Below are 12,849 nucleotides of genomic sequence, written 5' to 3'. Positions count from 1 at the left end.
TTTTCTGTCTTGAATTTCATCTTGTTTTATATCTGCCTCTTTCATGTCCTCTTTTATAGCAGCAATCCATTTTATTGTCTCAAATTTAGCTTTACTTCGATTTTTGTAGAATTCCACTACTTGTTTAGTTAGTCTGGTAGCATCCATTCTTTTAATATGCCCATAAAATTTTAATCTGCGTTTTTTCATATCTGAATATATGCTGGTGTATTGTTGAATTTCACTATTTGCTCTTAGCCTGTATGTTCCTTCTTCAGTATATTTTGGACCTAGAATTTTTCTGATTACTTTTCTTTCTCTTTTTTGGATTTCTTGAATGTCCTTTTTTCTGTTTAAAATTAGCGTTTGAGCCCCATAAAGGCACTCTGGTTTTATGACTGTGTTGTAATGTCTCAATTTAGAGTACCTCGAGAGACATTTTTTGTTGTAGATGTCTTTTGTAAGTCTAAAAGCTGTCTCCATCTTTTGACAACGAATTTCATTTCCAATTTTTTCTAGACCAGGTCTCTGAGATTGTTTCACCTAAATATTTGAATTGCGAAACTCTTTTGATTTTTCCACACTTAGTTTCCAAAAGTTTGGGTGCCAGTTTGTTGCTAGTCATATACTGTGTTTTTTCAAATGAGATTTGGAGACCTACTCTTTCTGCTGTTTCTTTAAGGATTTCTATTTGTTTCTGAGCAATTTGGATGTCCTGCGTTAGAATAACCAAGTCGTCTGCAAAGGCCAAACAGTCTATTCGAATATTGGTTCGTCCTAATTTCACTGGTTGGTCAATTTTGAACTCCAATTTTCGTTCGCGCCACTCTTGTATTACTTTTTCTAGAACGCAGTTAAATAGCAACGGAGAGAGTCCATCACCTTGCCTCACGCCTGTTTTTATTTCAAAGGATTCTGAAATTTCTCCTCTGAACTTTACTTTTGATTTTGTACCAGTTAGCGTGTCTCTGATAATTGCCGTGGTTTTAGGATCCAGGCCTTGTTCTTTCACAATTTGGAAAAGAGATTCACGATCCACTGAGTCATAAGCCTTTCTAAAATCTACAAAGGTACAAACTAGTTTTTTATTGTAAATTTTTTGATGTCTGAGAATTAGTTTGAGGACTAAAATCTGTTCTGGGCAAGATCTATTTGGCCTGAAACCTGCTTGATATTCGCCAATTTTCCATTCAAGTTGCTGTTGTGCTCGGTTCAGAAGACATTGAGAGAGGATTTTGTATGTGACTGGAAGAAGAGAAATTCCTCTGTAATTATTAACATCAGTTTTGTCTCCCTTCTTATGAAGTGGGTGAATCAAGGCGGTATTTTTGGTGGAAATCTTTCTGTGGGCTCGGGGCAATTTAGAAGATTCTTAAAATATTTAGAAAGTTCTTTGCAATTTTCTTGGTTGTTAAGAGCCAACTGTCCATTTTCCTTCTTGAAGCAAAGATTCTGGGGTTGGTACCCCTTTATTTTGGTTTTAAAAGTTTTATAAAAATTTCTGGTATTGTATTTCTGAAAATCTTCTTCAATTTCTAAGAGTTGACTATTCTCATATTGTCTTTTTGTTTGTCTAATTAGTTTTGAAGTGTCTTTTCTAGTTGCCATGAATGTATCATATGTGTCTTCTGTCTTGTTGCTATTCCATGCTTTAAATGCCTCTTGTCTGGCTTTAATTGCATGATCACAGTTTTCATTCCACCAAGCATGTTTCTTGTGTTTTCGTAAAGGAATTTGATCTTGAGCTGTTTTGATAATCTTGTGTTTGAGTTGTTCCCAATTTTGTGCACTTGTTTTGTCAAATTCGTCTGCTAATAATGATGGTTGGATTTTACTGGTGTCAAATTTGGGGATTAATGGTTTCCTTTTGTTGAAATTTTGGGGTTTTAGCTTTAGTTTCACACGGGTTAAGTAATGGTCTGAGTCAATATTGGCGCCTTTACGAACTTGAACATTTAAAATTTCTTTGTGACATGGATACGAGATTGCAATATGGTCAATTTGGAATTCACCTATGTCCTTGTTAGGTGATCGCCATGTCTTTTGTTTTGAAGGTTTTTTCTTAAAATGACTTGACATAATTTTGAGATTGAAATTTCTGCAAAATTCTACCAGCCTCTTTCCATTTTGATTGGTCCATTTATGTGCAGGGAATTCACCGACCGTTTTTCTAAATTTTCTCTCTTTCCCTAACTGCGCATTAAAATCACCCATTAAAATCTTTACATAATTTTGAGGAATTTTGGAGACTGTATTCTCTAACACTTCCCATGACTTATTTACTTTTTCTGGATTTGTTTTATTCTCCTGGTTGATAGGCATGTGTGCGTTAATTAAACAGTACATTTTATTTGCACATTTCATGGAAATTGTCATTAGTCTGTTGTTTTACTTCGATTACGGAGCCAAGAATGTCTTGCGAAATTGCGAATGCAACACCCAGATGCGGAGTGTTTTTAAGAATTCTTTTGTCTGTTTTACTTTTAAACAATCGGTAGTTTCCAAAATCCATGGTATTCTCATCAGGCAACCTTGTTTCTTGCAGGGCTAAAATTTTGATATTTTGTTCTTTTAGTGTGTCTCCTAATTTATAGAGTTTTCCTGGTGTCAAGAGAGAGTTAATATTGATAGTGCCAAAAAATGTTTCGACCTTGGGCATGAGTCGGTCAAAAGACTTCGATTTCCTCTGGTTTGGGATATAGCGTTTCAGCCTAGTCTCCCCAGAATCCGATAGACTAGTTGCGCCACTGATGGCGGAGGATTTGTTACCACCTGGGGTAATTTTGTAATTACTCAAACGCTCCATAATAGTACTTAGAATCAAAGGGTTGAGCTCAGAAAAGCTCAGTGGTTAAGACTGGAGTGGTTAGTTCCAGAATTTGTATTACGGCCGCACCTCTGGTGAACAGACGCCGACCACAGTGCCGCTTGTTACAAGTCAGACGCAAGGTGGATTTATTGTATTATGTGCCTCTTCCGCTAGTTCCACCGTACCGAGATTCGTTCTCTCCGCCTTCACTACCGTTATTATTATTATTATTATTATTATTGCAAATATAGATTTCGGCTATTTATAGCCATCTTCAGTGCATTTTCATTGGATTTTAAGAGACTTGCAGCAGTTCATGTCGGCATATGTTCTTTCAGGTGTATATGCAGAAGAACACTGAGACGGATTTGCGAGAATAATAAAAGCAAGTGGGGTTGCGACTGACTGCTGAATGTGTCTCCTTCCTTATAGTCCATGGTCACTGTGCACAATGATTCCAGGTGGAATCAAAGTTGGTCCTGTCTCTACCCTGCATGAATGGCGCTTCCATCGCTGCTTACCCGTTTTTATCTAGAATTTCCTCTTCCTCTGATTGGTTTGTGTCTGGATACATTCAGCAACCCATGTATACAGGAAACAGGAGTCCCTCAAGGACAGGCTTTAAGTGTAACATTTTTGCCAAAGCAGACAACAATATCATGGCTGCAGTGGGACCAATGGTATGTACTAAAGCTGTACATGACTGTGCACTGCAGAATACCAAATTCAGGGGGGCTTACGGAAAGTATGTGACCAGGCCCAGCATCATGGATATCAATTTTCTTCTTGACATCTCATGTTGTGCACTTTTGTCAACTCAGGACTGTAGATCCGCACTGAGAACTCAGTAACCGGTTACTAGGAGTCACTGAAGCTTTAAAATTTTAGAGTAGGTATGCCAGCTCAAGGAAAATTGCATGAGGAAACTTGATACTCTGTCTTTTCAGCAGCATCTCCTGGGTTGTAGACTGCACAGTTCTTCTGTGATTCTACAAATATTTTATTTTATCCCTTGTGGCCTATGGATATGTCATTTACGGGTCAGCAGCATACTCAGTACTGAGCTTGTGAGCTTGTTAGACCCACACTCAGTACTGAGCTTCTTAGACAGTGTCCACTACAATGGTGTGCAGTTGGCAGCTGGAGCTTTCTGTACAAACCCAATAGAAAGCCTAGCGATGGAAACTGGTATCTCACCACTAAGGGTCAGACACCAGCAACTCTTGATGAACTGTTCTGTTACCGTCTGTCAGATGCCTACCCATCAATGTTACTTGACTCTGTTTTATAATCATCAGTTCAGAACATTCATGAATGGCCATAAAACAGGTAGACCAGCTCTGATCCAATTAGTTCTCAACGAATACCCGGGTTTGACGTGAACCTGCGTGGATGGTTTGAAAGTGAGTGACAGGGTTAGTTATGCTTTTGCAACCACAGAGGGGCACAAGAAGTATTCTCTGCTGAATGCATGCAGTTTTACATTGCAGAGTTGGCGACAACATCACGGACTCTGCAGAACATTAAAGCTTTCATCAAAAAAGACCTGATTTGTAGCGACTCAATGAGCTGCTCACAAGGCATACCTCAGTGCTAACCCAGAAACATTTTAGTTAATACCATCCAAGATCTACTAGTTGACTTACATAGCTCCTGAATGATGGTAACAGTTGTCTGGAGACTGAGCTATGTGGGTAGTCCAGGAAATGAACTCTCCGACAAATCAGCTAAAGAAGCAACCACATGTAACAATCTGCAACTGGGCACGAAGCTACGATTGCAGCAGAGACATCAAATTATGAGAACCTGGGACATGGGATGACAGGCTACCATGATGTTCAAAAAGATGAGAGCAATCAAGGGGACCATCAAGGCTTGGTATACTTCTCTACAGGCCTCTTGGAAAGATGTCATCATACTGTGCTGGCTGCGTACCAGCCACAGCAGACTTAACCATGAGTTCCTTGTGTCAAGAGGACTCCCCTATACGCAGCTGTAGTAGTCATCTCGTGATCACCCATATTCTCAATATTCTCACAGTGATGGCTTATTGTGGGATCTAAGATGAGCGATCAAACTGTCTACCCTACCTCATTACCACGGATACCTTTGAGCGGTGGGTTGGCAGATACCAGAGTCTTAAGTTTCCTGTGAGAAAATGGCTGTTATAACAATGTTTAATGCATTTCTATATTTGGTGTTGTGATTGTGGGGGGGGGGGGGGGGGGGGAGGGAGAGGAGTACCTCTTGTTGTGGCATTGCCCCAAGTGGCCTCAGGCTAGTTTCTACATACACACTGGTGGACATTCTTGATATTTTTTGAATTTATTTTATTTACCTTGCTGTTTAGGCTAAACAACTCAAGAATCATACAGTTTGCATTTTCTGTCCCATTTTAGTTTACTGACTTTGATGACCTTTCTTAGAGTATCCGTCACTGACCAGCTACAGTTTCTGGATGCCTGGGTTTTATCGTGTTTTTTAACTATCTGGCTGAAGTTACTGTCATGCACATTTTCAACCACAGTGACATGGTCACAGACCCACTAGCGGAGAATTCTCCTTTTCTCACTTAATATCTTTTCAACTGATTTTTCCTGTGAATTGATGGAATGATACTAAAGTAGTTTAGTTTAGTCTCTGTAAACCCATAATCATCATCAGCACAATCTCCGTATACTAACTCTGCTACAATTCCTGTGCAGTGAATGACAGTTAACCAGCTGTACCCATAGTCTCATATTTCCTGTCCTGTTATTTTCCCAATTGTTCTTCTCTTTTCAAAATCTTACTTCTCCCCAAGTATGAGCAGCTTTAAGCAATATGGTGATAGATTATTGTTAATAATTCTGCAGATTAAGTTTCTATGATTCCATGTATTTTTGTTACAACCTTAAAGTACTGCTGCTTGATGGAACCTTCACACCGCAATGAATGAATCAGTTAGTTAATGCATTCTGGTGCAATAAACTCTGTGGAGCTTGGAAGGAGCTTTCAGCTGCTTCTGTTAGGTACCAATTTCCTTGAGCAACTGTAATTTGTCCTCAGTACTAAAATAAGTTTCATTTTTGTAAAACAGTATTTTTGATGATGTGTGATCATTTTCTTGTTTCAGATGAAATCTTCCAAATTCTGTCTGTAAACCATCCATGGACAGAAAAGGAAAGTCTATACAAGAACTATTTAAAATTATTCTTGGGTGTATTTTATGGATCCTGCAGAGATTTGTGTGAACTTAAATATATGGTAAATTTATTTATACATCTTCTTTTTCTCTATATTGTTGAGAGAGTGTATCACTGCAACTTTCAGAAAGTTTAGAAGTAAATTGAGCTATCTTGTATTTTATGAAGTACACGATTGGAAGGTTTAACCTACCAGACATAATCACATTCTGTGTCACAAAAGTTTAGAAAGAAGATAGAATACTTGGGGCGTTATTTTTCGTTGCAGTTGTGTAAAATTTGGACACACTTTTTGTGGGTGAGGCATGTTGACACTTATGTCTCTGGAATGTGCCTCATACTCAGATAATTCTTTTCTGTATAAGTCGTCTTCAGCACAGTACTCTGCAATAGATCCTTGACATAAATCTGGGATCATCAACAAATCAGCTACCACTTATATTGTAACTGATGATGACGTGTATTGCATGTAACTTACTCCACAAACAGATTCCTCATATTAGCAATCTGGGTAGTTACCTGTATTGTGAGGATTAGTTTTTATTGCAGTGTGTCCTAATAGATAAGTGAATTTCATTGTTTCAAATTTTAGCAGCGCATCTGTCCAAGGTACTATACTTCAGTGTTTGTACTAGCAGAGTGACTTTTGAATTCAGGTCAAGCTACCATACTACAAATACTCCACCCACACCTGCTAACCAGTGACAAAGAGACACTGTCATTACCCAATACCAGCCTGGAGTGGAACAACTTAACCACTCCCTCCTCTGAAAGTGGTATTATGCCGCTCACCCACCAACGAAATATCTTCATCCATCCTAAGGTAATTTGTGCTCCCAAGTGCTTGTCACAATTATCATTTGTGTGAAAGACCCAGATTCAAATCTTGGCCTCCGCATCAAACTAGACTAATTCATTCCACTCCTGCATTGTCCATGATCCTGTTGGCCTCAAACTGTGCAAGTCCCTAAGTCACTAAACCCAGTGATGCCCTGATGTCGTCCTATTTCTAATCACTACTTAATCTGCAGGAAGCACTTAATCCCATATTTTATTGACTGCTCCATCCCACCACCCCTCCTGACCTGCTTGAACCCCCCAGGAGGCTCACAACTGCTTTGTGAGTACATGCTTGGCCACCATGGGTCCACAGCGTTTGCAGCATTACTTCCTTTCCATGCTGCAAGCTTTGTGCTTCTACTACCCCTTTCCCCTTCTACCTCTCCGTCAGATGGTTTTCTCGGTGCAGGACTTGCTTGGACCTTGTTTATGGCCAGCCGCGATGGTCTAGCGGTTCTAGCCACTCAGTCCGGAACCACGCAACTGCTACGGTCGCAGGTTCGAATCCTGCCTCGGGCATGGATGTGTGTAATGTCCTTAGGTTAGTTAGGTTTAAGTAGTTCTAAGTTCTAGGGGACTGATGACCACAGATGTTAAGTCCCATAGTGCTCAGAGCCATTTGAACCTTGTTTATGGTTTGGGACTTGAGTTTCCACATCTGGCATTTTCTACAACTTGTCATTAAATAAATACATTGTCCTTATTGTCAGATTCCCCCCCCCCCCCCTCCTCCCCTCCCTGACCTGTGGACCTTGCCGTTGGTGGGGAGGCTTCCGTGCCTCAGTGATACAGATAGCTGTACTGTAGTAGCAACCACAATGTAGGGGTATCTGTTGAGAGGCCAGACAAATGTATGGTTCCTGAAGAGGGGCAGCAGCCTTTTCAGTAGTTGCAGGGGCAACAGTCTGGCTGATTGACTGATCTGGCCTTGTAACACTAACCAAAACGGCCTTGCTCTGCTGGTACTGTTAACGGCTGAAAGCAAGTGGAAACTACAGCCGTAATTTTTCCTGAGGGCATGCAGCTTTACTGTATGGTTAAATGATGATGGCGTCCTCTTGGGTAAAATATTCCGGAGGTAAAATAGTCTCCCATTCGGATCTCCGGGCGGGGACTACTCAAGAGGACGTCGTTATCAGGAGAAAGAAAACTGGCGTTCTGCAGATCGGAGCGTGGAATGTCAGATCCCTTAATCGGACAGGTAGGTTAGAAAATTTTAAAGGGAAATGGGTAGGTTAAAGTAAGATATAGTGGGAATTAGTGAAGTTCGGTGGCAGGAGGAACAAGACTTTCGGTCAGGTGAATACAGGGCTATAAATACAAAATCAAATAGGGGTAATGCAGGAGTAGGTTTAATAATTAATAGGAAAATAGGAATGCAGGTAAGCTACTACAAACAGTATAGTGAACGCATTATTGTAGCCAAGATAGATACGAAGCCCATACCTGCTACAGTAGTAAAAGTTTATATGTCATCTAGCTCTGCAGATGACTAAGAAATTGATGAAATGTATGATGAGATAAAAGAAATTATTCAGATAGTGAAGGGAGGCGAAAATTTAATAGTCATGGGTGACTGGAATTCGGCAGTGGGAAAAGGAAGAGAAGGAAACATAGTAGGTGAATATGCATTGGGGGTAAGAAATGAAAGAGGAAGCCGCCTGGAAGAATTTTGCACAGAGCATAACTTAATCATAGCTAACACTTGGTACAAGAATCATGAAAGGAGGTTGTATACATGTAAGAAGCCTGGAGATACTAGAAGGTATCAGATAGATTATATAATGGTAAGACAGAGATTTAGGAACCAGGTTTTAAATTGTAAGACATTTTCAGGGGCATATGTGGACTCTGTCCACAATCTATTGGTTATGAACTGTAGATTAAAACTGAAGAAACTGCAAAAAGGTGGGAATTTAAGGAGATGGGACCTGGATAAACTGGCTAAACCAGAGGTTGTACAGGGTTTCAGGGAGAGCATAAGGGAACAATTGACAGGAATGAGGGAAAGAAATACAGAAGAAGAATAATGGTGGCTTTGAGGGATGAAGTAGTGAAGGCAGCTGAGGATCAAGTAGGTAAAAAGATGAGGTCTAGTAGAAATCCTTGGGCAACAGAAGAAATATTGAATTTAATTGATGAAAGGAGAAAATATAAAAATGCGGTAAATGAAGCAGGCAAAAAGGAACACAAACGTCTCAAAAATAAGATCGACAGAAACTGCAAAATGGCTAAGCAGGGATGGCTAGAGGACAAACATAAGGATGTAGAGGCTTATCTGACTTGGGGTAAGATAGATAATGCCTACAGGAAAATTAGAGAGACCTTTGGAGAAAAGAGAACGACTTGTATGAATATCAAGAGCTCAGGTGGAAACCCAGTTCTAAGCAAAGAAGGGAAAGCAGAAAGGTGGAAGGAGTATATAGAGGGTCTATACAAGGGCAATGTACTTGAGTTTCCAGAATGAGATTTTCGCTCTGCAGCGGAGTGTGCGCTGATATGAAACTTCCTGGCAGATTAAAACTGTGTGCCCGACTGAGACTCGAACTCGGGACCTTTGCCTTTCGCGGGCAAGTGCTCTACCAACTGAGCTACCGAAGCACGACTCACGCCCGGTGCTCACAGCTTTACTTCTGCCAGTATCTCGTCTCCTACCTTCCAAACTGTACAGAAGCTCGCAGGAGAGCTTCTGTACTGATTGGTAAAATAGATACTGGCCGAAGTAAAGCTGTGAGCACCGGGCGTGAGTCGTGCTTCGGTAGCTCAGTTGGTAGAGCACTTGCCCGCGAAAGGCAAAGGTCCCGAGTTTGAGTCTCAGTCGGGCACACAGTTTTAATCTGCCAGGAAGTTTGATGTACTTGAGGACAATATTATGGAAATGGAAGAGGATGTAGATGAAGATGAAATGGGAGATATGATTCTGCGTGAAGAATTTGACAGAACACTGAAAGACCTAAGTTGAAACAAGGACCCAGGAGTAGACAACATTCCATTAGAACTACTGACAGCCTTGGGAGAGCCAGTCCTGACATAACTCTACCATCTGGTGAGCAAGATGTATGAGACAGGTGAAATACCCTCAGAATTCAAGAAGAATATAATAATTCCAATCCCAAAGAAAGCAGGTGTTGACATGTGTGAAAATTACCGAACTATCAGTTTAATAAGTCACGGCTTCAAAATACTAACACAAATTCGTTACACACGAATGGAAAAACTGGTAGAAGCCGACCTCGGGGAAGATCAGTTTGGATTCCGTAGAAATGTTGGAACACATGAGGCAATACTGACCCTACGACTTATCTTAGAAGAAAGATTAAGGAAAGGCAAACCTACGTTTCTAGCATTTGTAGACTTACAGAAAGCTTTTGACAATGTTGACTGAAATACTCTCTTTCAAATTCTGAAGGTGGCAGGGGTAAAATACAGGGAACAAAAGGCTATTTACAATTTGTACAGAAACCAGATGGCAGTTATGAGTCAAGGGACATGAAAGGGAAGCAGTGGTTGGGAAGGGAGTGAGACAGGGTTGTAGCCTCTTCCTGATGTTATTCAATCTGTATATTGAGCAAGCAGTAAAGGAAACAAAAGAAAAATTCGGAGTAGGTATTAAAATCCATGGAGAAGAAATAAAAACTTTGAGGTTCGTTGATGATATTGTAATTCTGTCAGAGACAGCAAAGGACTTGGAAGAGCAGTTGAGCAGAATTGACAGTGTCGTGAAAGGAGGATATAAGATGAACATCAACAGAAGCAAAATGAGGCTAATGGCATGTAGTCGAATTAAGTTGGGTGATGCTGAGGGAATTAGATTAGGAAATGAGACACTTAAAGTAGTAAACGAGTTTTGCTATTTGGGGAGCAAAATAACTGACGATGGTCGAAGTAGAGAGGATATAAAATGTAGACTGGCAATGGCGAGGAAAGCGTTTCTGAAGAAGAAAAATTTGTTAACATCGAGTATAGATTTAAGTGTCAGGAAGTCATTTCTGAAAGTATTTGTGTGGAGCGTAGCCATGTATGGAAGTGAAATGTGGACGATAAGTAGTTTAGACAAGAAGAGAATAGAAGCTTTTGAAATGTGGTGTTACAGAAGAATGCTGAAGTTTAGATGGGTAGATCACATAACTAATGAGGAGGTATTGAATAGAATTGTGGAGAAGAGGAGTTTGTGGCACAACTTGACAAGAAGAAGGGACCAGTTGGTAGGACATGTTCTGAGGCATCAAGGGATCACAAATTTAGCATTGGATGGCAGCATGGAGGATAAAAATCGTAGAGGGAGACCAAGAGATGAATACACTAAACAGATTCAGAAGGATGTAGGTTGCAGTAAGTACTGGGAGATGAAGAAGCTTGCACAGGATAGAGTAGCATGGAGAGCTGCATCAAACCAGTCTCCGGATTGAAGACCACAACAACAACAACATTGTTCAATTTCACCTGCCACCAATTTTCAAAATCCTCCAGAAGTATCGATCATGCAGGGAGGTCGCCCAATACAGTGCATGCTCTACATTTGTCCCTTTCCATCTTTGCACCCTCCCCCTTACTAAGGTAATACACCCAAAACCCAACACAGTAGCCATCCTGTTGGGGGGGGGTCGTCAAGTGCCTGCATGGTGGTTGCGCCCTGACCATGCAGGGATCTCATTGTGGATGCCAGAGTTGAAAATTCCCTATGTACGCTAAGGAATATGTGCAGTGGATTACAGACCAGGTAGCAGCTGTCGAGGCTGTGTGGCGCCCAGGGTGAGAGCCCCAGTTTGGAGAGAGTGGCACCATGGCAGATGAGCTGCAAATGAAATGTATGAGGTTATCTCCCACTTATGGCCATAGGACCCCAGAAGTCTCTTTGGGAGGAAAGTCCTCATTTAATGCAGAGAGATACAACCCTAATATGTTCCCTTCCCTAGTTACAACATGGGAGGAACATAAGGCTAAGTGGCAAGCAGAGAAATACTCCCTGCAATAGTTGGTTTGCACAAAGACTGACAGATATCCCTTCTTTGCCACAAAACCCTTATTCTATGTGGATAACTTAAAAGACGAGTTTGAGGAAATGGCAGCCATCTCTAAAATGAAAAATGGGTCAGTTTTGATCAAAACAGCATCCCCTGTCCAGTCACAGGCACAGCTCGATTGTAACAAGCTGGGTGACATACTGGTGACTGTCACTCCTCATAATAGTGTAAATATGGTTCAGGGCATCATTTTCCACTGAGGCCTGCTCCTACAATATAATGATAAGCTATATGCCAATTTGGAATGATGGGGTGTAAACTTTGTCCATCGTGTACATAGGAGGCCAAAGAACAATAGGGTTGCCACCGGTGTCTTCATCTTGGCATTTGAGGGTGATTCCTTGCCCTAAAAGGTCACAGTTATGGTATACCAATGTTATGTGAAACCTTATGTTCTGCCACCCCTGTGCTGTGCTTCAAATGTTTGAAATTTGGGCACATGTCTTGGCATTGCAAACCTAGCCCCATCTGTTGACATTGTGGACATCACTGCATGCGAATGCTCCTTGTGCCCTTCCCCCCCATCTGTGTTAACTGTGAAAGCACCATTCTCCCTGCTTGCCACATTGCACCATTTTCCAGAAAGAAAAGAAAATACAATAGTATATGATTGTGGACAAACTAACTCATCAAGAAACCAAGAAGTAGTATGACTACTTGCATCCAGCATGTACAGCAGTGTCATATGCTGCAGCTACAATGATGTCACCACTCTGGTGATGGTACTACTGCCTGTTACACTTCCTGCAATGGGCCCTCAGGGCCACTTGACTAAGAGTGCCCCACTGATGGTTGGGGGCTCTCCTGGACACCATCCAGTGGCTGGTCGTAGAGCCTCACAATCATCACCATTAACTGAAACTGATTCAGAGAAATCCTCTGAATCATCCAAATCCTCTAAGGAGAGGAAAGATAAGTAGTAGTCCTCCAAGAAGAAGATTCTGGTGTCCCCCATCCCTCCAGATCCTCCCTCTACTCCTGTGGCTGAGGGGGAGATTCTGAGGCCCTGGGT

At 41.2% G+C, this 12,849-nt stretch overlaps 1 protein-coding gene across 2 annotated transcripts in view; it reads left to right on the top strand.

Annotated features, from left to right (window-relative positions):
• Positions 1-12,849, top strand: part of LOC126194929 (origin recognition complex subunit 5) — a 158,084-nt gene that overhangs the window by 101,816 nt on the left and 43,419 nt on the right. For both annotated transcript variants that reach the window (XM_049933310.1, XM_049933311.1), the window contains exon 6: positions 5,904-6,034. In XM_049933310.1, the coding sequence (XP_049789267.1) occupies positions 5,904-6,034 (131 nt within the window). The remainder of the gene's footprint in view (positions 1-5,903; positions 6,035-12,849) is intronic.

Source organism: Schistocerca nitens, chromosome 7 (genome assembly GCF_023898315.1).
Source record: "Schistocerca nitens isolate TAMUIC-IGC-003100 chromosome 7, iqSchNite1.1, whole genome shotgun sequence".
NCBI classification, from domain to species: Eukaryota; Metazoa; Arthropoda; class Insecta; order Orthoptera; family Acrididae; genus Schistocerca; species Schistocerca nitens.
This window is presented reverse-complemented; position numbering and strand designations above follow the sequence as displayed.